Here is a 26,117-nt window from a genome sequence, read left to right on the forward strand (position 1 = left end):
CTCTATCGGGGTAGGGGAAAGGTGGAACCAACTGCTTGATATTCACGTTGCTGTGTCACTTCTTGGTGTCTGTGACTGAGATTCCTGTTCTGAAGAGCACCTTGCTGGCGCACGTTGGTTGCTTACAGGCTTCTCTAATTGCCCCCAGCAGAGAAATGTTGAATGAACTGAATTGTTCTTTATTGGCAGTCTGTAGCTGCAGGCTGGTGTAGGCCCCGTCAGACTCTTTAGCGGTGACGTCTGTGAAAACTTAGCAGTGGTGAGGCTGCAGGGTGCTGAGACCACTGCTGATCCACTCTGCATCCTTTTGCTGGTTTCTTGTGCTCTTTAATTATAAGCTCTGTGGGGCAGGGCCTAACCTGTGTTTGCACTTAACTAGCACAGCAGAAGCCTGGTTCATGGTAAGGCTGGAATAAACATATTTCTGCCCTGCAGAAAAGGACCTGGGGGTGACAGTGAACAGGAAGCTGAATAGGAGCCAGCAGTGTGCCCTCGTTGCCAAGAAGGCTAATGGCAGCTTGGGCTGCATTGGCAGGGGCGTTTCCAGTAGGTCAAGGGAAGTCATTCTTCCCCCCTATTCAGCACTGGGGAGGCCACATCTGGAGTCCTGTTTCCAGTTTTGGGCCCCGCCACTACAGAAAGGGTGTGGATAAATTGGAGACCGTCCATAAGAGGGCAATGAAAATGGTTGGGGAGCTGGGGGACATGACGTGTGAGGAGAGGCCATGGGAACTGGGCTGCTTTAGTCTGGAGAAGAGAAGACTAAGGGGGGATTTGATAGCAGCCTTCAAGTCCTTGCAGGGGGGTTGCAAGGAGGATGGAGCTGGGCTGTTCTCAGTGGGGGCAGATGGCAGGACAAGGAGCAATGGGCTCAAGTTGCAGCAAGGGAAGTTGAGGGTGGATATTAGGGAAAACTTTTTGATGAGGAGGGCGGTGAAACCCTGGAACAGGGTCCCCAGAGAGGTGGTGGAGTCTCCATTCTTTGAGGTTGTGAAGACTCAGGTAGACAAAGCCTTGGCCGCGATGATGTAGTTGGGGCTGGTCCTGCTTTGAACAGGAGGTTGGACCAGATGTGACCTCCTGACGTCCCTTCCCACCCTCATTTCCTCTGATTTCTATGATTCTATAAATTCCCATTTATGCATAAATGAAGCTGGAGTCAAACATACGACATGCATCTGTTGTTCTGCTCCTCTGGCCACAGGGATGTTATTCTTCTGCAGCCTACAGCATGTTTGGACCATTTAAATAAAATCATGGGTGGCTTTTAAGTAAGGTTCAAAACCAAACAAGAAATTGGCCCTTCTTCTCTTCATGCCTTCAAGTTGTGATTAAGTGCTGTCCTGAGCAGAGATGCTTTCCTAACTGGGGGCATAAAAAGGGATGGGTGTTTGAACTGTGTCAGGCTGTGGGAGGGGAGCTGCATCTTGTGTTATTCAAAATGGTGGGGGGGCAACCTGTGGTGTGAGCGCCAGAAGTGGGACTGGCAGCCCCTGTGTGTGGCATGTGGCAGCCTGGGCAGCAGACGTGGCAGAAAGCAGAGCAGGACATAAGGCAGGGAGCACAGAGTAGGGAGCAGAAGCAGAGCAGCTGACAGGGCAGAGGGAGGGGATCTAAGTGGCATTTGGCGGTGATGTGGGGCTAATTTGTGGCTGACCTGCCAAAAAGGTTGCCCCCCCTCCAATTTAGAGAACACTGGAATTGCATTAGCACTCCATGTTTTTCAGATTGAGCAGTGCCATCGCCTAGCTCTTGTCTCTTCCTCCCTTCTCCATTAAACCGGGGTGAGGGGGGAAGGGGGTGAAGTTAAAATCTCAACTGTTTTTTTTCGTCTACAAATCTGTTATCAAATAAATGTGGCTTCTCTTGTAGTCTGCCTCTCAGTAGTAGCCAGGAGACTCCTACTGTGCCAGGAGATTGTAGATGGGGACGCACTCCTCTTGATAGCGTGAGCTACAATTTGTGGATTATGCAGCCTGGTTTCTCACATAGCTGGGAAGCTCTTGGTGTTGCAGACTGTGACCTGTACAGGCAGGGAGGCAAGATGGGAACACAGCAGGGCTGAAACCCACAGCTCATTGTCTCTGGTTTGTTTTGCAGTTGGTGTATCCTTATGACTTCAGGCTCACGGAAAAAGAGGTAAGACTCATTTCCTTTGCTGAAGCATTCTGGGCAGACATGGCAGCCTGGAGGTCTTACCCTCTGTGTTCTGATTCTTGCAGAAAACCAGCATTTGCTACTTATCCTTCCCGGACTCCTACTCAGGTAGGTAGCTTCTGTGGGTTCTGCCTGGAGGGTGCGGATGGTTCTTGTCTCTCGTGACAGACGTGAAGGTTTGTGTTGGAAAAAGTGAGTCAGTGTCTAATGCAGCAGCGAGACTAATAGGCTGCATCCTCCAAACAGTGGCCTCAGAGAGCCTGCAGGCTCAGTGCTGTGCACAGAGGCTTCCTATTTTGCTCCTTATCTAAATACAGAACTGTGATCTTGTGGGTGACCAGACCAGAGAGTTTCTCCATTAGCGTGTGCATGCTCGTGGCTTACTGGAGCCAATCAAATAGTAAAAATAGTCAGGAGGTCCACCAGCTCTCCACCGTGTGTAGGCATGAGAAAAAGGCTGCGCACACAGGGCCAGGTATGTGGCTTTTCTGGGGAAAGGGTGATTGGATTGCAAAAGGAAGCATGATTAAAGGTTGTGTTTACAAACCAGAGCAGTGGCAAGAAGGTGGGAAGCCACTGCAGGCCATATCCAGTCAATCCCTCGGGGACTGGTATCTCGGTGTTCCTTGCTGCCTGCTGTCTGTGCATGGTGCTTCCATCCCTTCTTTTATGAGCACTGTCTATACCTCGTAGATCTCTGATGCTCATCCTAAATTCTCTCTTTCTTGGTGTCGTCCTTTTACTTCTAGCTACACTTCCTCATAACCCACAAACTAATCCCTTTCCTTCCTTGGGTATTAAAGCAGCTGCAAACTTGTGGAGGGTGTATCATGTCTCTTCTTTCTGCACCTCAGTTAGCTGGGTTTTTGGGTTTTTTTACTTCTGTTTTATGTATTTAGCTCTTTCTTTATAAGACAACCCCTCTCACTTCCTGCTGCTATGGGCTGTGGGTACATGATCCAGAATGCCTGGATTCTAGGACTCTGAACCGCGTTGTGGACATCCTTGGATTACTGGTTTGTTTTCCACAGCCCTGAACACTAGTGTCAGCTTAGCTTTCCTTTCATACACGCGGTGATTTGGGGTTTGGAGGAGGTGACCTCATTTTGCATATGTTCTCTCCAAGTCTCTGTCCGTTCCGTCCAGTTTATCATAGTATCAAGAGCATGAAATTCTCTCCTACGTGCAGAGTATTCTTAGATGGTAAGGGGAAGGATTCCCAGCTGTGCAGCTCACCCACTCCATCCACTTGCCAGAAGCAGTATGTACCGGCTTTCGGGCTATGGTGCACAGCTTACGTTTTTCACACTAACATTTATGTGTTGGTTTGCCGTCTGGTGGGATAAAGGGGTGACGGTTGCAGCTGCTCTGTGTGGGTGGTACTAGCTGGTGTCTTTAATATACCCAGTAAGGGGCATGGATTAAATGCATTATTAATACAAAAACTTCTCCACTCTGCTACATCTTCTTTCTAACGGATGTTGCCGTTGCACGGATGTTGCTGTTGCATGCACTGTCAGTTTGAGTTTCTTATAACATGCCTCTTGATTCTGAAATCCCTTTGATTAACAGCAAACCCTCTGCCTATTCCATACTGAACCTGCTTTCTGAGTGTGTGTGATCTTCTCTGTCTCAGGCGGCCTAGGGGATACCCAGTTTAGCTTCCGCCTTCGTCAGTCGGGGGGGCAGAGGACCACTCATTTTGGGGATGATGGCGAGTATAACAGAGAAGCCCCCCTAACACTACAGGTCAGTTATCGCTCAGCACACAGGTTTCACCCACAACATGGGCATTATTATTTATGGGTTTCAAATGGGAAAATATGTATACGAATTTAGTTTTGCTAGAAATAACTCTTCTGCTCTTCCAGTGTTTGCCCCAGGCCTTAATGACAATCATAGAGGGGTGAGCTTTCTTTTCAGCACAGGAATTCCCATTTGTGATCATGTTAGCAGTGGGGTACACTACAAAGGACTTTAACCTCTTGGAGAGAATAAAGCCTTGAGTGTTGGAAGGAGCCAGGCTACAGCGGTGGTGCCATCACGTTATAAAGACTGATGTGCCCACATGCCGCTCAGCCCATTTCGCATAGAGAAGGCAAGCCTGGCCAGGTACTGACTATCCTACCAGAGCAGGATGCCATTGCACCAGCTTTTGTCTTCTCCTTCCTTGCCGTCTTGAGTGGCAGAGCACCTTGTAAAAACCTCTTGAGTTTATAGAATCATAGAAAATGAGGGTTAGAAGGGAACTCAGGAGGTCACATCTAGTGCAACCCCCTGCTCAGAGCAGGACTAGCCGCAGCTAGATTATCCCAGCCAAGGCTTTGTTGAGCCTGGCCTTAAAAACCATCCAAGGATGGAGACTGCACCATCTCTCTAGGTAACCTGTTCCAGTGCTTCGTCACCCTCCTAGTGAGAGATTTTTTTTCTAATATCCAACCAAAACTTCCCTTGCTGCAACTTGAGACCAGCCATGACATGCTTTGAGGAGTGGTTTGTAGTGATGCTGGTCCAGAAGAAAGCGATTGTCCCTCTTCCTGAATCCTGAGCTTTTCTCTGCACTCAGAAGTCTCACAACACACAACAGCTGTGTTGCTGTCCAGTCCTCAGGAGAAGGAGGCCTTCTCTCTCAGTGGCTGTCTCACCAGGTGCTACAGAAAGGGCAAAGCAAAGCAGCCAGAAAGCCAGATGTTGCTGCTGGAAAAAGGAGCAGCTGAAAAATGTGCTAAATACTTTGCTCACTGGGAGGGGCTCCAACGCCCCAAAAAAGAGAAGAGGTCTGGATTGTAGTGCAAGTAACTGGAGCCCATTGCTTCCCTGGTGCAGTCTGGGGGAGTTTAGAGCTGCAAATTTGAAACGGCACATGGGGGTTTTCATCCAATATGAGGGTTGGAAGGGACCTCAGGAGGTCACGTCTAGTCCAACCCCTGCTCAAAAGCAGGACCAGCTCCAGCTAGATCATCCCAGACAAGGCTTTGTTGAGCCTGGCCTTACAAACCTCCAAGGATGGAGACTCCACCACCTCTCTGGGGAGCCTGTTCCAGTGCTTCACCACCCTCCTAGTGAGAGAGTTTTTCCTAATATCTAGCCTGTTCTTCCCTGGCTGCAACTGGAGCCCATTGCTCCTTGTCCTGTCATCTGTCACCACTAAGAACAGTCCAGCTCCATCTTCTTTCAAACCCCACTCCAGGTATTAGGCTGCTATTAAATCCCCCCTCAGTCCTTTCTTCTCCAGACTAAATCAGTCCAGTTCCCACAGCCTCTCCTCACAAGTCATGTGCCTCTGCCCCGAACTGTTTTCATTGCCCTCCGTTGGACTGTCTCCAATTTGTCTGCATGCTTTCTGTAGTGGGGGGCCCACAACTGGACGCCAGACTCCAGATGTGGCCTCCCCGGTGCTGAATAGAGGGAAAGAGTCACTTCCCTCCATTTGCTGGCAGTTGCTCACTGCAAAAACAGAATAAGCAGTTGGTCCACTGTAACCCCCAGGTCCTTTTCTGCAGAACTGCCCAGGAGGTCAGGCCCCAGCCTGCACCAGCGCATGGGACTGTTCTGTCCCAAGCGCAGGACTTTGCACTTGTCCTTGCTGAACCTCATGAGATTTCTTTTGGCCCAATCCTCCAGTTTGTCTAGGTCACTGAGTCCGAGCCCTACCTTCCACGTGACATGTTTACATATCACCCGTTCAAGCTGCATTGTGGCTCCATCAGTAGGCGACCTGTGAGAGCACGCAGCCTGACCGCCTTGTCCCGGTAGTGACCGTACAGACATGCAGCTGTCTAGGGAAACCTCACGCTTTATCCTGCATACTTCACAGAGACTTGAGGTGGGATGGTGGCCTTCTACATCCATAAGATCCCAGGACAAATGCAGTGTCTGTTTCCAACCTCAGAGCTTGTCTGGAGGGAGTGCCGCTGTTTGAGTGGCAGAGTCCTCCTCTCACTGCCACAGCACTCCAAACCTGTGTCTGCACGGCAGATGCAACTGATGATATGATCAGGGTTTGTAGCACAAAGCACCAGGATTTGATCACTAGATTGCCGCAGCTGGTTTAATTGAATGGAAACAGCAACTAACCCTTTAGACGAGGGTATTACTGATGGGGCAGTGCCAGGGGCTGGTGCTGTGATGGAGTGCAGATTGGATGCTGTTTCAGTTGAGGTGAGTTCAGCGAGTCTGGTTCCTTCCCTAGCCACCCATTTAAGGTAACGTGGCATTCAGTTTGACAGTAATGGCTTCCACAAAACACAGACCAGATCAGGCATAGCAGCAGGTCCTGTCATCCAAGAGTTGAGGTGCATTGGCAGATCTGTGGCTGGTGGGGGGAGGCTGAGAACCTGGCAAGGGCGGTGATTGGATCCTTGATCATGGTATTGTTGGCCTCTCTCTTTGCAGCGAGAGACAGCTCATTACTTTGGCTACGTGTACTTCAGGCAAGTCAAGGACAGCTCAATGAAGAGAGGTTATTTTCAGAAGGTGAGTATTGAAACCAGATAGTGTACTGCTTTAAAGCAGCGTGTAGCTGTAAAAAAGGCATCTGTCCATAAAAAAGACATCTGCATTCTCACCAGTCCCTACATGACACCAGAAATATTCCCATAGGAAACTCTAAGGGTCCCAGGGAGAAAAGCTGCAACAGCTGGAATATGTAGAAAATGCAGGCCCAAACAAAACGGGAAGGGGTTGCCAGGCAGATGAATCGCGTGACTGATGGCTGGCAGCCTGCTGCCATAAGTTTGGACACCTCCTTTCCTCACGTACTCCAGCTTCAGGGGCGCAGTCAGAGGGACTGTCGTATAGTAGCGCCCACAGCATGCCGAGCCCTATCCAAGCAGAGAGGAAGGTGCAGTCAGTACCTCTACGGCACTGGTCCTCAACCTTTTTTGTACCAGGACCCATTCGTAAACATTGATGGCCAGTCCTGACCCAGTAAATAGTTTAAGTAGAAAACAAGTCCCTGCCCCTCACTCCTATCCCACAGCCCTCCTGCCCCTTTGCCCCCAGCCTGCTAGTATGGGGGGGAGGGGAGGGCACATGCCCCCCCAGATTTGCGCACCCACAGCAGGCATGGGGCTGCAGCCTGGCTGGACCAGCACAGGCAGGAGCTGCCTCTGCAGCCTGGTGGGAGGGACTCGGTGCAGGAGGGCAGAGCGGAGCGGTGAGACTCATTGCTACTGCAACCTCCGCACCAGCCATGCATGAGGAGTAAGGGATGTGGTCGAGGAGGCTGGGTGGCAGGCAGTGTCACTTGTGCTCCCCCATCCCCCTGACATGTTGTCTATGCTCCCTGCTCCTCTCCCCAAGCCCCGTAGACTTACCTGTGGGGAGCTGCTCTCCTGGCTGCCATGTGCATGTGTGTGCATGCACATGGCACCCGCTACCCGATCACCTTCCTCGCTCCCCACAGCCCCAAGCAGCCTGGAATTCTGCCAGCCTGCAAGGGGAAACCTGTCATTTCCCGCCTTTTTCTCCTTTAAAAGAGAATACAGTTTTTTAGTTTGTTTGCAACCCTTTCATATATTCTTGTGACCCACTTTTGGGTTGCGACCCACGCGTTGAGAATGATGCTGTAAAATCATGAAACTGCAGGCCTTGTAATAGGTCAACCTGAGAACGTGACAGACATGGGGAGGCTGTTTTGTGCTCTCGCTCCCCTTGTGCTCCCCCCAGAGGATCTTCCAAAGAGCACTCCTAATGCACAAATCAGCCTCTCTACAACCAGATCAACTACCGAGGAAAAGAGCACTTAGGGTCTGGAAGATGTTGGAAGACCAGACCTTTTGGGGGGTTTGTGAAGAACAGATTTTGCCAGGCTAATCTGCTTTTGTTTTTTCTGGCTAGAATAAGTGGGGAAACACGAAGGGGTTGAGTGTGACTGACAATCATGCTTGGATCAGAGTGAAATAGAAGCACGTTGAGAAAGGTGCCAGTATGTACTCTAAGGATCTGCCCTGGCTCTTCGTAACATCATCAATAATTTGAAAAGGAAAGCGAGCTGCTCCCTTTTGAAGTCTTCGGGGGGTGGCACTGAACTGGAAAGGGATGTACACATTGACAGAGAGAGTGTAAAGGGAAGATTGGAATGTAGGCAGCAAAAGCAAAATGAAGCCAACTTGGAAAACTGGCCTGCATCTCTCCTCTTTCTGTTCCCTTGTTGTAACCTTCCCTGTACCTCCTCCCTACTTGGTCCCTGACTCCTTGACCCACTGGCCTGCTCCCATGCACCTGTTCTCCAGCTCTTGTAGGTACCCTCCTTGCTCAGGGAGCTCCCTGTGTGGTTGCAAGAGTACCTTTGGACCTCTTGTGGCAGTTCCTTGCCATCTTTCTACTGGCTGATTTATTTTTTTAGCTGGGCTACAGGGTCATTTCTTGTGCTTGCAGTGGCCTCTAGTGGAAGCTTGCAGCTGGAGTCTTTCATTTTTACAGCAGCTTCTGCAGGTATTCAGGCTCTTCTGTAAGCCTGGGCAGCCCAGTGGTAGACCCTTGCAAGGGCAGTAGCAAGACTGTTCCTTCTTCACTGTAAATAGTTTATATAAAGTCCTGTAAGGAAAGGTGCCTGTGGGGTTCAAGTAAATGCAATAGATACTGCCTTTGGCTTCAAGGTAAACTTGCACTGTAGCCTTTGGGTAGACAGAATCTGGGCACCTCTGGTGTGTACAGCAGTGGTGATGGTGCTGCCCTGACTCATAAATGTGCCTGTTACAGTCTCTAGTGCTGGTGTCGCGCCTGCCCTACGTGAACCTGTTCCAGTCGCTGCTGCAGCTGATTGCTCCGGAGTACTTCGACAAGCTGGAGCCGTGCTTGGAGGCAGGTGAGAAGACTGGGCAGGAGCAAGCGTTTGCATGTCTAAGTGCGTTAAGGGTTTTTATATGGAGGTAGCTGAAAGATGCTCGTTGTCTAGGCTGTTTTGCCAAACCAGTCCCAGCTTCCCTTCTGCATCCAGCTGTTTGTCAGATCTGTTTCAGTTCATGCCCAAGTCCAGTCCCAGTTTCCCTTCTCTCACCCCTCCTCCTCAGTTTTCTGTCCTTAGCCAGATTAAAAAAAAGGGATTGGACACATGCTGAAAGGAAAGGGGCATGGGGAGCTCTGGAGCATGGGAGTGAGGGGCACGGCCTCTGCATCAGACCTGCCTGGACCTTCAGTACTGGATGCTGCAAGGGAGAGAGGAACAGGGGAAAACCCTGCTTGGACCCAGTCACTCTCCCTTCCAGCCTCCGCTCTCTGCTGCTGTATGACACGGGAGACTGGGTAAGATGGACCTATGGTCTGACCCAGTCAGTGGCAATTCTTAGTCCGCTTTGCATTTGAATCAGGGAGCTCTCTCCTCCTGCCTGACCCAGTGCTGAGGGGAGCATTGAGAGCACATTCAGTTCCAGTGCCTGGGCCTGATCCAACCCACACGAGAGCTGCAGTGGCAGTACAATGGGCAGTCTTTCATTTGGCTTTATAGTGCTAACAAACCTCTACCGGACATGTGCGAGGTGTGATTACACTTGTCATTTAGCCAAGTGGTGGGTGGGGGCAGAAACAGTGGAGTATCGGAGCAGTGGGTTTATGTAAACAGCTGGATGCCCACCTCTGCTTCACAAGTTTCTCTCCCAAAACTTTCCAGTCCCTTCTACATGAATTGCAATCATGTCTGTAAGGAAAGGAGGCCAGGACTTCTATTTTTTTAATGTGGGCAAAACTAGGTGTTATTTTAGAAACAGGTGGAACGTTTGGGCTGAAATTTCCCCAAAGCAAAAAAGAATTCAGCCTGAAGGTTTGAAGAAGTTATCAAAACTGGAGGAAAAGGGATTTATAATGGGCAGTGTGCGGCAGCTGTAGTCAGTGGTGCCATCAGCCTCAGCTGAGATCTCTTTCTGAAAAGGAACGAGCGTGGGTGCTTTGTCGCTATCGGTGGCTTTATTCTCTGCTTGCCAACTGGATAGTCTTGATTCACTGCCAGTGCAGCTCTGCTGATTGGAGTGATAATTGCAATAGACAGACTCCAGTGTTACCACTCTGATCTAATCTTGGCTTAAGCAGAGTCACATGCGCTGAGGGGTAGCAAAAACCAGCTAGCATCCTGCCACAGGTCAGCAGGGGCTCGTGGGGACTGGAGTCGGCCTTTGGATTAACCCCTTCTTTGCCTGTATTTTTGCAGTGTGCAATGAAATCGATCAGTGGCCTGGGCCAGCGCCAGGACAGACTTTGAACCTTCCAGTCATGGGAGTGGTCATTCAGGTGCTTACTGCTGCTTCTGCACTGAAATCCCCAAGCCCCAGCGCCAAGGCAGGATGGGAAGGTCTCCTGCATGTTTTTTGCCACTGGGTGGGGATGTTTGCTGGTGCCTCAGTTTTTTCCTTTAGCCTGATTATAGAATCATAGAAAATGTGGGTTGGAAGGAAGCTCAGGAGGTCACATCTAGTTCAACCTGCTGCTCAAAGCAGGACCAGCCTCAACTACATCATCCCAGACAAGGCTTTGTCTAGCCAGGTCTTCAAAACCTCCAAGGATGGAGATTCCCCAACCTCTCTGGGTAACCTGTTCCAGTGCTTCACTACCCTTCAAGTGAGAGAGCTTTTCCTCATAGCCAACTTAAACTCCCCTTGCTGCAACTTGAGCCCATTGCTCCTTGTCCTGTCATCTGCCACCACCAAGAGCAGCCCAGCTCCATCCTCTTTGCAGCCCCCCTGCAGGGAGTTGAAGGCTTCTGTCAAATCCCACCTCAGTCTTCCCTTCTGCAGACTCAGTAAGCCCAGTTCTCTCAGCCTCACAAGTCAGGTCCCCCAGCCTGCAACCCTTTTCATTGCTCTTCACTGGATTCTCTCCAATTTGTCTACATCCTTTCTGTAGTGGGGGCTCACAACTGGACACAGGACTCCAGATGTGGCCTCCCCAGTGCTGAATAGAGGGGAAGAGTCACTGCCCTTGATCTGCTGGCAGCTCTCCTGCCAGTGCAGCCCAGGATGCCTGTAGCCTTCTTGGCAACAAGAGTCACACTGTTGTTTCCTATTCAGTTTGTTGTCCACTCATAGATTTGTTGTACACATGTAGATTTGTTCCATGAGCAATTTGCTTGTCTCTTACAGGGGCAGATGTCAGGGAAGGTAGCGTGTGCATGCCTGCCAGCTCAGCTTGTCTCCCCTCAATAACTTCTCTTTCTTAATGTAATCCAGGTGAGAATCCCATCTCGGGTGGATAAACCTGGATCGAGCCCTGTGAAGCAGTTCAATCAGGAGGTAAGATGAAGGAAAGAGTGTGTTTAAGTGAGAGAGATCCTGGAGCTTGTCCAGTGCCCTGCCTGGACTGGTAGCTTCCTCTCCATTCCCCTCAAGTTAGTTCATTCACCAAACTCTTCAGGCTCCCACCTAGCTACACTGACACTGACTCCTGCCTGGGTACAGAAATCCCTGAGGTTGTCTGTACAGCGGCTCTCAGAAGAGGCGAGGTGAGTCAGCTGGAGGGGTGGAAACAGTGTGCGTAAGTTGAATCATGTTAAATCCCCTGCGTGAAGGTTGCCATATGGGAATCCCTTGTGTTGAACTACATCCTGTTCAACACGGACCATAGGGTACTTTCACACGGGGACCTCCACACAGGGTGTCAATCCACTGTAACCGGTGTGCTTTTCTGTCTGCCTCTCCTCTCCTGAGAGTTCCCAAATCAGCTGGCCCCCAAGTTGATGCTGCCCTGGTTTCGTGGCTCACTTTAGATCGCTGATCTTGTTCGCCCCTTCCCTTTATTTCCTTCTGGGACTAGACTTGATGATCTTATAGGTCCCTTCCGGTCCTTCTTTCTGCAATTCTTTATGATTCTCATGCATTCTGGACTGTTGGCATCCACCCAGTTCCCTTACCTCTTTCCCATATTCCAGTGGAAGCTCGGGGGAATAAAGCATCTTTGGGAAGTCCCCAGAGCTTGTAAGGCAGGGCTTTTGGCTGGCTTCTGAAGGGGAAATTCTGTGTGACCTTGGCTGGCTGAGTGGTTTGCCCCTGGTGCTGGCCTCTGCAGGCATTATGCTTGTCTACATTTTTGGGTGCTTTGGTACTTGCTCTAGAGGGGACTACTTTGTAGGACTGACGCAGGCAGCTCAGAATGCTGCTTTCATTAACTCGCTTTCTTCTCTTCCACTCAGAATCTGTTACCGGCCCCGTTAGTGCTGCCCACCGTTCACGAGCTAGATCTCTTCAGGTAAGAGTGAGCTTCTCTCAGCACAGTCCCCCCTTCCTGCCTCCTCCTCCTCTGCTCTCAGTGGTGTTAGCTGATTGGGAGGGTGGCAGTTATCAAATGTGATCACAAAGTTGTTGCTGGCAAAGAGCCTCAGTCTGGTGGGTTCGTGGGGGCCATGCAGTGTTTAAGGGACCTTCACAGGATGGAGAGGAGCACCTGACTGTCACAGCATGGTCTTCTTATTTTCTTTTAGGAGCGTCGTCTCGAGCCTCACCCTGTGTCTTGCTTTTTCTCACTAACAGATGCTTCCAGCCACTGCTGATTCACATCCAGATGCTGTGGGAGCTCATGCTACTGGGGGAGCCAGTTGTTGTAATGGCACCATCTCCTACTGTTTCCTCAGAAATCGTTCTGGCCCTTACCAGGTACTTGGCATGAATTCTGGTTTGCAAGTGACTGAACTGAATGAGCCTGTTAATCCTCCTCCCTTGAGAATCATCACCCTGTGAAGTGATTTGCTTATGATTAATGTGTACATGAAAGTACCATATTTTCTAGTGTACGGACACGCTTTCCCCCAAAAACTGGCTGCTGAAAATGTTGGTGTGCATTAAATGCAAGAAATCTGGTAATAAGTTTCTGCTGATATCACAAAAAGTACAAGTAAAATCTGCAGGCTACTAACAGGGTACAGACCAGTGACCAGACTCTGCTCGCTAGCTGCTGCTACTCGGTTACCACAGGGAAAGATCTCTCTTTCTTCATTCAGCCTTTTAAAAACAAGGGGTGTGTTTCTATTCCAGGGCATATTGTATGTGAGAAAATACGGTATATTCGTAAGATGGAAAACAGCATCATTATTTTGTTCGAAAGAGACTTGTTTCTGTTTTCATAGTATTGTAGAAAATAAGGGTTGAAGGGATCTAGGAGGTCACATCTAGTCCAACCCCCTGCTCAAAGCAGGACCAGCCCCAAGTACATCATCCCAATGTCAGAACTGGGAAGAGAGCAGTGATTCGGCTTGCCTGTTGGTGGGAGAGGTGTTGGTTTTGAAACCAAATGCAAGTTCTCCTCTTCCCAGTTTTAAAAGCTGCCTCAATTTGGAGAGGAAAGCATGTCCCAACTGTTTCCTTTGACAGTACACTTGACCTAGTTCCTCTTTAGGGTTGAGCTGCCTTAAAAGGGAGGGTCACCTGGTTCACCCCCTTTTCCTTCACTGTTGTTCTTGCAGCTGTCTGGCTCCTCTAAAATATTGCTGTGACTACCGCCCATATTTCACCATCCATGACAGTGAGTTTAGGGAGTACACCACCAGGACGCAAGCCCCGTGAGTACCCTAATGGTCCCCTGTGACGGAGACTGCTCATTTATCACAAATACGTTATGGGTCCCTTGGCAGTAGTGTTGCTCAAGCTTCCCCCTTCTTCTCTCTACAGGCCAAACATTGTCGTGGGAGTAACAAATCCTTTCTTTATCAAAACACTACAGCACTGGCCACACATCCTTCGGGTTGGAGAGCTCAAAATGTCAGGTAAGGGGTATCCCACAAGGCTGTCTTGTTACTTTAGACATTTTTTTTCTATAGGGAAGTGGCTTTTATAGATTCAGGGCACTCCCAGTCAGGTACATATGTCTCTATCTTTACGAAGATCAGGGCACCAGAAAGGGTAGACCAGGCTTCTTGATCTCCCACTTGCTTGATGTGCTGAGTTCGAACAGTCGGAAACTCATTAGTAAATTGGAACAAGCTTAGTGTTTCTTTCCTTCTGCACCTTAAGGAAGTGAAAGGCTTTTCTTGGGAAAGATGGTACAGGGGAGCAGGAGAGAAGGGCCTGGAAGGGAGGACCAGGTGTTATCACTTGGAAAGCTGAGTTTGGCTGTAGCATGGACTGAGGCATTCTTTTCCACAAGACCCCCCTCATCCTTGGCTTCCTGCGAGCACCCTTGACTTGTAGGGTCAGGTCGGAGAGCTCCCTTGGCCCCTGGGATGCCAGCACTAGCTCAGGGCTCACATCACAGGAGGATGAAGTCTAGATTCTGTAGTGTGAGCCCTCCCTTACATTCCCTGCTGAAGAGGAGGGCTCTGGAGCTTTTATAACCTGCTGCTCGCCGGCGTGTGTCTTTCCGCAGGCGACTTACCCAAGCAAGTCAAGGTGAAGAAACTAGCCAAACTGAAAACTCTGGACACTAAGCCGGGTAACTGCTGTTCTGTGTCAGATATGGTTTGACTGCATTTATGCTTGTTTTCGGTTGAGATGTGGGTCTCGCAATGGTGTAGGCATCATGGGTGTTACCCGCCATCCCTTAACGGATGGGAGCTCCAGGGCCACTGGGCTGCTTCCAGTCGCGATGCAGTTATTCTGAGGAGCCTTGGCTTCCTCTTTCCCTCACTTGAGTCAGGTCTTCTTCCTAGCCTGGGCTCTCTTGAGCCCTCTGCTATTATAACTTAGCTCTCTAAAGGCTTCTGATGTAGAGAAAAGTCTCAGGAAATGGAAAGGCTTTTCCTCTCTTGCTTTGGAAATCCCATTAGGGTGACTAAGAAAAGAGAAGCCTTGGAGATGGTAGAAGCAGCTTCATAGTTTTGTGCAAGCTGTCATAGTAAACCAGTGATTTGAGTGGCTCTCCTTTATTTAGGGCTCTGTAGGTAGATTGAATCACCCACCTGTTTTCCTTTCCCTGGCACACCTACTCTTTTGCCCCCCTCTCTAGCAATACAGCTGAGTTTTGGCTTCAGTTCTCCTTAGCTCACTCAGCCATGCTGCAGCATTGCCCCTCACGCTGTATGTGAGCTGGGAGCCTCAGGCTAAGGCAGGTCCTGGAAGTGGCAAAAAGCACCCGTTTCCATCTCCACCTGGCCAGAAGACACTTGCTTGTCCTTAAGAGAGCCACGTGTTGGGGTCTGAAGCCAGTTATATTTCCTGTGGTAGCAGTGTAGAACCTGGTTTGCATAGCAGCAAAGATCACAGAAGTACATCACACCAGTGTGCTCCTCCCTGCACTGCACTGCCTCTCCCTTGGTAGTGGAGCTCAGTCTGTCCTCATGCTCTGAGTGACCTTCATCCTCAGAACCTGGCTGCCTCATCACTGGGACCTCCCAGGATAGCTTTATTCCACTGAAGAAATGAAACTAGGGCAGTATGGAAAGGCTCATGAATGTGGGGGACAGGACTTCTGGGGAGGTCAGGCCTGGAGTAGGGAAGTCCCTTGTGGAGGAGCCGAGACCATGGGTTGTGCCATGCTTCCAACTCATCCCCGAGACTTTTAACTAGGTCCCATGAGGTGCGCAGCACATCTCCTCCTCCACAGGCCATCACCAGTAGAGATGCATTGGATTTTCTGTCTGACAGGTTGAGGGGCAACTGAGAGAGTTTTATTTTTGTTTTGTGTATCTGGGGTGGGGGCATTATACTGTGATGAGAGCCAGTATTACCCAGCTGGGGAGATGCACCTGTGTGCCTATAAACTAATCAGCTTGGGCTTCATCCAGGGCTAACTCCATTGGTTACATGACGGGAGCCTCGGGCTGCTGAGAAATGCTCAGGTTTAATCCAGTCCTGAGTGTCACTTGTAGCAGCAGCTCTGGTGATCTCAGGAGTCTTTTCAGTTCGATTTCTCCTAACAGTTTATGACCCTTTCTGGAAAATTCTCCTTTGCTCACAACTGAAACCCTACTATATTGATTCATTAATTTACTAGATGTATATGCTACCCTCCCCAAAATAGGCCCATGGGAGGGTCTTACAATATAAAACAAGATATAGTTTAAAATATTTTTATAATTTATGATTTTTACTACCTTTAAAAATGGTGCATGGTGGATGGTGATCTCTCTCTCTAGGAATCTACACGTCTTACAAGACTTTTCTGCACAAAGACAAAACTCTGATAAAGAGGCTGTTGAAGGTAGGTGCTTCCTGTCTGTCTCCTGTATCTCCTGATGGGGAAGTAGGGAACAAGAGGCTGTATTTAACTGCTGAAGCACATGATTTCTGTGTCTCATGGGTCAGCCTATATTATATGACCATGAGTTTATATTGCCCCAGAACACTCTTCTTGTCCTGCCGCGCTAGGATTTTTCACCTAAATTAAATTCCAGTGCCTATTTAGCAGGGGAGGTGAGAGCTGATCATATTCTGAAGAGTTAAGCCATCTAATGTGAATGAGATCTCATGTTGATGTCTCATGTGGGCGGATCTTTTGCTCTGGGCGGTACGTGGGAGCATGCACAAAACTGATTTATCCAGCTGGGTCCTCCACTGCCAGTAGTCGCAGCATTCAGGTTGAGAATGCTGCGCGCACTTGCATGACCTCCGTACTTAGCTGTCAAAGCCACTGACTGAAAAATGTTGTCACCTTGAGCTCCCTGCTTTGCTGTAATGTCTCTCTGCCTGCAGGGGATTCAGAGGAAGCGCCCCTCGGAAGTCCAGAGCGCCCTTCTGAGACGTCACCTCTTAGAGCTGACCCAGAGTTTCATCATCCCCCTGGTGAGTTCAGGGTGGTCTGTCAGATGGAGGAATGGGAATGCTGCTGTATACCTTCCGTAGTGTCTGAGCAGCTATCGTGGATTCAGATATGTCACACCAGTGCACTCTTAGATGGTCACGTCGCTCTTAGAGAGGAACAGATCTGTCATAAAATCATCATCGTAGAGAAGTCGGGCTGGCAGGGACCTCCAGCGGTCTCTTCTAGTCCAGTCCCCTGCCTGAGGCAGGATTATCCATATCCAAACCATCCTATACAAACCATCATCTAATCTCTTAGTAAAACTACTGCCAGGCCTGTTACAATTTGAGATGCAACACCCAGCTCCAGGTAAAGCAGGGAGACCGCAGCAGCCAATGTCCTGCTTTTATAAAAGGTTATTAATATAAACTTAAGAGATCCTAGGTAGAGGCTGTGCCCCTGCTGGAGAGGAGGGCAAAAACCCCTGCAATCTCTACCAATTTGACCAGGGGGTAAAATTCCTTCCTGCCCCCAATGCAGCATCAGTCTGACCCTATGCAGAAGAGCAAGACCCTCAAGCCAGGACTCTGCAGGGTTGATCCCAGCAGGAGCATTGGCACAGTCCAGTCCCTATCCCCATCCTGGGCTGCAGCCAGCACCCACTGCTTCTGAGGGAGGCTTAAAAACCCCCTGACAAAGAGAGCAAAATGGGTAGGGGGTAGCAATCAGCACTGCCCAGAAGCCTGGGAAATTCCCATAGCAGAGCACAGGCATCGCTACTCCTAGGTCATCTCTGCTCAGTGGCTGCCCACCCTCTCCAGGGATGAGGAGTCCACGACTTCTCTGTCTGTTGATAGGCATGTTCTAGGGCAGACCTGTCCAGTCCCAAGAGTTGATGGGTGGCATGGGGCTGGTCTGCAGGCCAGATCCTTGCAAGATTGGCACCCAAGGTTGATCTGCAGATGCAATCGGAAATGCCAGCACAGCCCCATGGTGCCTGGGGCTGCGTCATCCCAACCACGGGACAGTCCATGGGTCAGGAAATTTGCTGGTGAGGGACTGGTGGCAGCAATGATTGCTGCAGCTGTGGGTGTAATTAGCACTGCCATGTGTCCAGCCCTGTGGCAAGCCCTGTGGCCCAGACGACACATCTGTGCAGGCTAGATCTGGCCCGTGGGCCAGAGGCTGTGCCCCGCTGTTCTGGTGGGTTTGACCATTACTGTGCCCGGCAAAAAGATCTGTGATCTTGCTCCTAACACATCAGGTACCAGTTAAAAAAAACCTTTTCCCCCGTCAGGTTTTCCTTGCAGTTGGCTTCTTGCACCTATTTGTGGTCTCAGGCAGTGTCCAAGGCAGATGTTTACAGCGGGGGTTGGGGAGCTAGTCCTGTGAAAACTAGGCTAGAGAAATCCCCCTGCCATCATCCTCTCTTGGAAATGTGGTTAAGATCGATACGCAAGTTTGAGAACTTCTAGATCCTGAAGGCCCCTGCTGTGGCCCTGAGTTTGTGGTGGGTGCCACCAGGGTGGCAGTACTTTCTCCTTTCCAGTCCCACCATCCTCTCCCATGCTGGAAAGCTGCCGACTCCCAATGCCAGGCTGTCCCATTAGAAACACGGTGATTTTCTCAGCCTTCCTTCCCTGGGGGGATGTCAGCAATGTCTTAGAGTCCTAGTCCCTGGTGTGGATCTCAGCCTGTATTACCCCCCAATGCTTCCACTGCAGCCAGTTCTGATGTCCTGGCTTTGGATGGGAAATCGGCCAGCAGGACCAACTGCACGTGTGCAGACACACGCAGCGAAGTGAAAAAGGAGGGGAGGGAGTGGTACCCAGGGTGCCCTTCTAGCACTTGGAGCACAGTGTGGAAGTGAGTGGCCTTGCAGCAGGCTCCGGTTCTTCTAACTGGTGTTCACTGTTGATCCCCAGGAGCACTACATCGCCAGCCTGATGCCTCTGCAGAGGGCCATCACACCGTGGAAGGTAGGGGTGGCGTGGGCTGCTGGGACTTGATTTCCAGATGTGGGTTGGGAATGGCTGCACACTTGTGCTGATTGTTTTCTTTGCAAATGGCCCCGGTGGCCCAAATTGCAACAAACTGCTCATGTATGGGGAAAACAACTCCAGGCCCAGACCTGCCGAAATCTTGGCCTCAAGGGGCTAAAACTTACTCCCCCACCAAGCAGGTGGGACTGCTATAGGAAGGATGTAGTGGTCTGTGGCCCACTGTGCACAAGAACAGGGTTGTTGTCCCTGGGAAAAGGAGTTTGGATGAATGTTGGAAATGGAGGCTTGCTGTCTGCAGTGATTTTTCAGCTCAGCAAGGTTGCTAACAGGTCTGCAGCTAGGACTATCCTAGCAGAACTGCAGGAGATGTATGCTTTTGGGTATTGCTAGCTCTTATGGGTTTTGGATGCATCCTGCCTAGACTGCTCCTAGCAAGTCTGAACCCCATGCCCGATGCACCTCCTAGCTGCCTGGTGACATGTTCTCTATTGCACAGAATCCTCCCCAGATCCGGCCTTTCCGACAGGAAGATTTCATGAAGACCCTTGAGCATGCTGGTCCCCAGCTCACCTGTGTCCTGAAGGGGGACTGGTTAGGTCTCTATCGGTAAGAACGTGGGGTCAGTTGCCTTTTCCCCGCAGTGGGGACTGGCTTATAATGCACGTACCTGCCAGATCCTGCTTTGGATATAGTGAAAGGAGAGGGCAGCACAAGGACAAGCCTGGTCACTTGGGAAGCTTGATGCCAGGAAGAAATTGGCTAATACTGGCCAAGGGCAGCAGCAGAGTTTATCTCCTGTTACTGATTCAAAACCGCTGAAAAGAGTTGGAGCTGGCAGGCTTTTGGCCTGTAAAACCTCCTGCTTTGAGGCCTGTGTTAATTAGTGACTGATAGAACCGAGGAGAAACTTCCCCCATAGGCACACTTACTCCATTGCTGCCCACCTGGCTCCTGGCACTGGCAGGACACTGCCCTATACAGGTCCTGGGTCTGGTCCAGCATGACATGACAGTCGTTGTGCCTTTGCTACCTAGCCCCAGCCCTGGCGTGACTGTAAGGTGCTACAGGATCTTTAGGAAATGGTGGGATGGGAGGGTCCCCCTCACTGTTGTAAGAAAATAGAGCTGTGAGCAGGGAGGGGGAGCCTTCACCAGAACCAGGAGGGAGGAGAAAAGGATCTGAAACCTGGTACTCAGTGAGAAGGGAGGCTTGGTGCCGAAGGAGACCCAGAGAGTCAGAACGTGTGTTGGAAACACCCTATTAGTAGGATGTGAGATCAGAGTGCAACAGAGAAACCCCTCCTGCCATTTGCCAGGGCCCCATGGCCTTTCCTATGTCTCACCTCAGCTCCATCTCTCCCCTCAGGCGTTTCTTCAAGTCTCCCAACTTCGATGGCTGGTACCGTCAGAGGCACAAGGAGATGACCCAGAAGCTGGAGGCTCTGCACTTGGAGGCCATCTGCGAGGCGGTACGTTCCAGCAGCAAGAAAACGTGCTGGGTTTCTGGTACTTAATACCTGCAGGGGGGGGGCTGGCACATCCGGGGCCAGGGCTTCCAGAGGTACAGTTGGGTTTGTGTCCCTGGGGAGCAACTCTGCCTCCAAGGGAGGAAGGAGGACCCAGGAAACTATAGGCCCATTAGTCTTACCTTGGTCCTGGGGAAGCTCTTTAAGAAAATTATCCAGGAGCACATCTGCGAGGGCCCAGGAGAGGAGTGTATGCTCAGGGGCAACCAACATGGGTTCATTCGAGGCAGGTCCTGTCAGACCGACCTGGCGGCCTTCTACGACCAGGTCACAAGATCCTTGGACGCAGGTATCGCAGTGGACGTAGTCTTTCTGGACTTTAGGAAGGCCTTCGACACTGTCTCTCACCCCATTCGCATTAAAAAAATTAGGCGACTGTGGTGTTGATGCCTACACAGTCAGATGGGTGGCAAATTGGCTGGAGGGCCGCACCAAGAGAGTGGTGGTGGATGGGTCATTTTCAACCTGGAGGGATGTGGGCAGTGGGGTTCCTAAGGGCTTGGTCCTTGGGCCCGCGCTGTTCAACATCATCAGCGACTTAGACGAGGGGGTGAAAAGCACCTTGTAAAAGTTTGCGGATGACACTAAGATGTGGGGAGAAGTGGGCATGCTAGAAGGAAGGGATAGGCTACATCTAGATCTGGACAGGTTACAGGGGTGGGCGGATGAGAGTAGGATGGGATTCAACACTGACAAGTGCAAGGTGCTGCACCTGGGGAGGAAGAACCAGCAGCACAACTACAGGCTGGGGAACTCCCTTCTCATCAGTGCAGGGGCAGAAAGAGATCTTGGAGTCATTATTGATTCCAAGATGAACATGGGCTGCCAATGTGAGGACACGGTCAGTAGGGCTAACTGCACCTTGTGCATCCACAGATGCATCACGAGCAGGTCCAAGGAGGTGATCCTTCCCCTCTATGTGACACTGGTCAGGCTGCAGTTGGAGTACTGCGTCCAATTCTGGGCGCCGCACTTCAGGAGGGATGTGGACAGCCTGGAGAGGGTCCAGAGGAGGCCACCCGCATGATACGGGGACAGCAGGGCAGGCCCTACGAGGAGAGGTGACGGGACCTGAACCTGTTCAGCCTCCACAAGAGAAGGCTGAGGGGTGATCTGGTGACCGTCTATAAACTTACCAGCAGGGACCCCCCGAGCACTACCGGGAGTAACTAGGAACAACGGCCATAAGTTGACGGAGAGTAGATTCAGACTAGACACCAGGAGGTGCTACGTCACTGTCAGGGTGGCTAGGACCTGGAACCAACTTCCAAGGGAAGTGGTGCTGGCCCCTACCCTGGGGGTCTTCAGAAGGAGGCTAGATAGACACCTAGCCAGGGTTGTTTGACCCCAGCATCCATTCCTGCCCATGGCAGGGGGTCAGACTTGAGGATCTTCTCAGGTCCCTTCTGACCCAACTACTAAGCATGGCCACCACAGCATGACTTGGGGCTTGGATCAGCCCAGCCTTCCCAGCAGCCAGCATACATCCTGTGCTGGCTCCTGTGGGCAGCTGCTGCTCATTTGTTGTAAGACTGGGGCAGACCCTAGGTTCATCTTGCTCAGTCTCCTGTGCCACACAGCCGCAGAGAAGGGCGGCTGGAAGAGAGTGACTGGGTCTGACCAGGGTTTTTTCCCCCCCTTTCTTCCCCCCTTGCAAAGCCTGGGAAGCTCTGATGCAGAGGCCGCGCTGCTCACTCCCGTGCTCCATAGCTCCTGCTGCCCCTTTCCTCCAAGCATGTGTCTAATCCCTCTTTGAACCTGGCTAAACTGTCAGCGTCCCCACCATCCCTTGGCAATGAGTTCCACACTTTAGTGAGTTTCCATACTGTGTGAAACAAACTTCCCTTAAACTGCGGCCTGCCTGGTCCATGCTGTGACCTGTCGTCTTTGTCTGGGGAAGAGACAGGCAACAATCGATCCCCAGAGACTTTCTCTTGGCCATTTTTGTGTGTTGGGACCCCTTCTCCTGCCCCCTCCAGCATCCCTTCCGCCCTGCCCAGGCCTGGCCTCGTGAGTCTCCTCCTAGGGAAGCCCCTTCATAGTGCTTCTCATCCTCACTGCCCGTCTTTGCACCTGCTGTAGCTCTTCTGTCTCCTCTTGGAGGTGCAGGAGCCAGAACTGGGCACAGCATTCAAGGTGTGGACACCCCGTGGATTTATAAAGGGGCATCGTGATACTTTCTGTTTTGTTACAATTCCCTTCTTAATCGTCCCTAAGAAGCAGGCTTTTCAGGCCCTTCCAGAGCCGAGCGAGCCCCAGGTGGGATCTGCCTCCTGTTGCTCGACCCCTTGCTGCCCGAAGCCCCTGCAGCGATTCCCCGCGGTGCGCGCGTTCAGCTGAGCGGCCTGACGGGACGGTCCCGGTGCTGCTGGCCCACACCTGAGTGTCTCCTACCTCTGCAGTGCCTGGTGCTCCACTGCACAGGGCAGGGCTGCAGGGACACCTGAGCTGCTGCCTCCTTAAACAGCCCTGCCAGGCACACCCTGAGCAGAGCTCGGCTTAGTGTGCGAGTGCGACAGGACCCCGAGGCGGCCAAGGCTGTGAGGGTACACACTCCCTTCAAGGCAAGATCCTCAATTACAGGACCGCTAAATTGAGAGATGTAAAAAACCCCAAAACCTGACTTCAATAATTAGGGAAAGTGCTACCACGGAACTCTTTCCCCAACCCCAGCATCTAAAAAGAGCCAGAGCACTCAGGATATGGCCCTTCCAGCACCATATGAGGCCAAGTTATTAGCCAGGCCCCCTCCAGCCCCCCTGCCTTCCAGCTATTAACCCTTTCCCTGTCAGAACAATCCCCCCCAAAAAACCCTTTCAATGTATGCTGTCGGGCGCTGGTCAGGGCTTAGCTCTGACAGGACCTGCCCCGTTCTCCTCCCGTGACTTCCCTTCTCTTCCTGCAGAACATCGTGGCCTGGATGAAAGACAAGTCGGAGGTGGAGATTGTGGACCTGGTTCTGAAGCTGCGTGAGAAGCTGGTCAGTTTTTCCTATTTGTTTGGATTCCAAGTGGAGACCCCTGGATCGCACCTTCCCTTTAGATGAGTGGGCTCCTGCCGCTTCTCCGGGCTGGAGGGACTGGATGGAGGGCAGAATCCACCAGGACTGGCCACAAGACCCCCTTACATAGGCTGAAGGGACCCTGTCGCTCTCCTCAGCCCCACAAAGACAGCAGTTCCCAAGGCCTGTAGATCACACCCACATGAAGTGATAGCATGGGGCTTGCTTAGGTTAACTGCAGAAGTGGAACGGGGTGCTTGGACCCCGTGATAGAGAACAGGTGACTGATGTGTGGCCCATGACAGATTGTGTAGGGGACTGGCAGTGCAGTGGGAGATGGAGCAGAAAGCAGAGCAGCAAACTGGGCAAGTAGCACAAAGAAGGAAGCAGAGCAGCAGATCAGGCAAGGGAGGGTACGGGGTTAATTTGTGGCACACCTGCCAAAAGTTGGCCCTTATTAATGACAACACCCACACAGTGATTACTGTTACAGGTGTTTACAATCGCAGAATCCCAGAGCCGCGGGGAGCTGCGGCCGGCCTCACCCCTGGTCCAACCCTGCCTGAGGCAGGACCAGCCCTGTGCAAACACCTTAAACCATTGTGTCAACTCATCTGATCAAAATACTTATAACTGGCTTACTGAGGAAGATCCTAGCTGTCTGGCTTCGGCAGATCAGCTCTTGCTAGCCAAGCATCCATCTTTCTTTCCTCTCCTTTATCACCCTGCATTTCTCATCGCGTTATATTCTTCTGAGTTCAGACCTAGCTGAAAACTGTTCTCAGTGAGGGCAGATGACGGAACAAGGAGCAATGGGCTTAAGCTGGAGCAAGGGAAGTTGAGGTTGGATATTAGGCAAAACTTTCTCACAAGGAGGGTGGTGAAGCACTGGACTAGGCTCCCCACAGAGGTTGTGAAGCCAGGGGGTCCCCCTGTCTGTCTCATCTCAAACCATGGATTCCTGCAATTGTCGTGCTTGTACCCGACCAAACAACCCATCACCTCTGACTGCATTTCCTAATTCCTACAGGCCTCCATGGTTACAGACTCTCCCTCTTCTCCTTCCCCCTGCAGGTGAGAGCCAGGTGCCATCACCTCCCTGTGAAGGAGGAAACGCTGCAGCGGGTGGGCCTCTACATTGAGACCATCATCGGCTCCCTGCCCGAGGACCTCCAGACAGTGCTGCACCACCCCTAAGCCCGGGCACGAGGACTCTGCGGGGAGGAAAGGACCCCGCTCAGAGCTGTGGGCTCGGTAAGCGAGCAGTTTTCGAAAGCCAGCTGGTGCCACACTGACCTGGACTCTGCCCGCTGGTGCGTGCGGGTTCAAGTGCAGAGTGCGAGGGCTGGGACTGACGGGACCGCACAAGCCTTACGAGTGCAGCATTTCCTGGCCGCTCCTGCTCCCCCCGAGGAGCCAGAGTGGGGGTTTGGGGGGGCCTCATGATGCAGCCAGGCCATCTGCATTGCAGCAGGGCCGAGGGAAGGCAGCCAGGCTCCCAGCACCCTTTGCTAGGCCATGTAGACCGTACATCTTGCTGACAACGCACCATCCTTGTGATCACACTACTGCATTACCGCTGTTGCCTCCATTGTGCCCACCGCCCTAGGGGCAGGACCTGCTGTGGGCGAGGACCCGCCGGACACACCAGCTCCAGCTCCCAGCGAGAGGCAATTCCAGTCCCCTATGCCTGGTCCATGGCAGCCCGGCTCTTCTGTAGCTGTGTGGACCTGACTCAGTGTCTCGTCGCAGAACTGATGGCCTTGCTGCTGTTAAAAGCAGGACTGAAGGGACGTGGACAGGCGTGCCTGGAGGAACAGGCTGTGCACTGCCTTTGCACTGCTCAGATCATCCCTCTCCTCCCTGCTCTTCTCACTGCTTCAGGGGCTGTGTTGCGAGACCTTGGCATCCAGCGACATTTTGCTGTCGCCTAGTCCGGTGCAGTCCCTGGACCGTAGCTTGTCTGTGTAGCGGGGACCTTCAGCCAAGCCCTGGGGTTGTGCTCTGGGGAGCCAGGGGCGATCCCTGCCACCTTTTGTGGTGCCCTGTCCATCTCTGCCCTTCATTGGACTGTTTCTGATGTGGGGGAGCTGGCAAAGCACAAGCCTGCGTGCCCCGTCCTGGCAGCTTCCCCTTCTGAATCGGGACCTGGAAACACTAGAAGAAAGCAGAGCAGGGGAGTGGAGGCAGCTGCTTCCTCTAGCCCTGTGCTTGCCTTTGGTTCTGTGGGGCTGCCGTCTCCGCAGCTGGGCCAGGACGGCACTGTGTTGAAATGACTCCTGTATAGTAGTAAAGGGTAGTTAAAAAAAACCTGCCTCCTGTCTCAGGACCTTACTGGGAAAGGGGGTCCGCGGCAGGGATGGCTGGGACAGCCAGGGCCCTGGGTCCCTGGACAGTGGGGGCAGGTGTGCCACCCCCCGCAGTGCCACTCTGAGCCCCTTCCCCTGCCCAGGGTGCTGCTCTGCTTTCTACTCCCAGCCCCGTGCTCCCAGCCGGCAGCCACGTTACTGGGCTGAAGGCCAGACTGTCCCGGTTTTGCCTGCCGCACTGGGCACTCGCGGAGCAGGGGAGACAGCAGTTGCTGTCCCCAGCAGGACGCGGACCAGCCTAGGCCATGCCGCTGCCCGGCCTAGCAGTGGTGGCACACGCACCACGCCTGGGCCCCATCCTGCCCTCCTGGGAAGTAGGGACTCACTTGAGTGATGGGGCCACCAGCCAGGTGTAGATCAGCACGGACACCTAGGAGGTGAGCGCGGAATGTGGGCTCACTCCTGCCCTGGGCAGCAGTGGGGAGCTCGGCCCAGCTGGGACAGCAGCTGGCAATGGAGCAGAG

At 51.9% G+C, this 26,117-nt stretch overlaps 1 protein-coding gene across 1 annotated transcript in view; it reads left to right on the forward strand.

The window, feature by feature from the left end:
* The window catches only part of DENND6B (DENN domain containing 6B), a 31,313-nt gene extending 5,704 nt beyond the window's left edge, over positions 1 to 25,609 (forward strand). The window contains exons 2-20 of the mRNA XM_059725614.1: positions 2,101 to 2,139; positions 2,223 to 2,265; positions 3,794 to 3,906; positions 6,553 to 6,633; positions 8,863 to 8,968; positions 10,304 to 10,383; positions 11,319 to 11,381; positions 12,278 to 12,333; positions 12,615 to 12,737; positions 13,544 to 13,639; positions 13,749 to 13,843; positions 14,443 to 14,508; positions 16,151 to 16,215; positions 16,707 to 16,796; positions 18,681 to 18,734; positions 19,255 to 19,364; positions 20,124 to 20,226; positions 23,189 to 23,263; positions 24,359 to 25,609. Of these exons, the coding sequence (XP_059581597.1) occupies positions 2,101 to 2,139; positions 2,223 to 2,265; positions 3,794 to 3,906; positions 6,553 to 6,633; positions 8,863 to 8,968; positions 10,304 to 10,383; positions 11,319 to 11,381; positions 12,278 to 12,333; positions 12,615 to 12,737; positions 13,544 to 13,639; positions 13,749 to 13,843; positions 14,443 to 14,508; positions 16,151 to 16,215; positions 16,707 to 16,796; positions 18,681 to 18,734; positions 19,255 to 19,364; positions 20,124 to 20,226; positions 23,189 to 23,263; positions 24,359 to 24,481 (1,581 nt within the window). The 3' untranslated portion in view covers positions 24,482 to 25,609. The remainder of the gene's footprint in view (positions 1 to 2,100; positions 2,140 to 2,222; positions 2,266 to 3,793; positions 3,907 to 6,552; positions 6,634 to 8,862; positions 8,969 to 10,303; positions 10,384 to 11,318; positions 11,382 to 12,277; positions 12,334 to 12,614; positions 12,738 to 13,543; positions 13,640 to 13,748; positions 13,844 to 14,442; positions 14,509 to 16,150; positions 16,216 to 16,706; positions 16,797 to 18,680; positions 18,735 to 19,254; positions 19,365 to 20,123; positions 20,227 to 23,188; positions 23,264 to 24,358) is intronic.
* The last annotated feature ends 508 nt before the right edge of the window (positions 25,610 to 26,117 follow it).

Source organism: Alligator mississippiensis, chromosome 4 (assembly GCF_030867095.1).
Source record: "Alligator mississippiensis isolate rAllMis1 chromosome 4, rAllMis1, whole genome shotgun sequence".
In the NCBI taxonomy this organism is placed as follows: domain Eukaryota; kingdom Metazoa; phylum Chordata; order Crocodylia; family Alligatoridae; genus Alligator; species Alligator mississippiensis.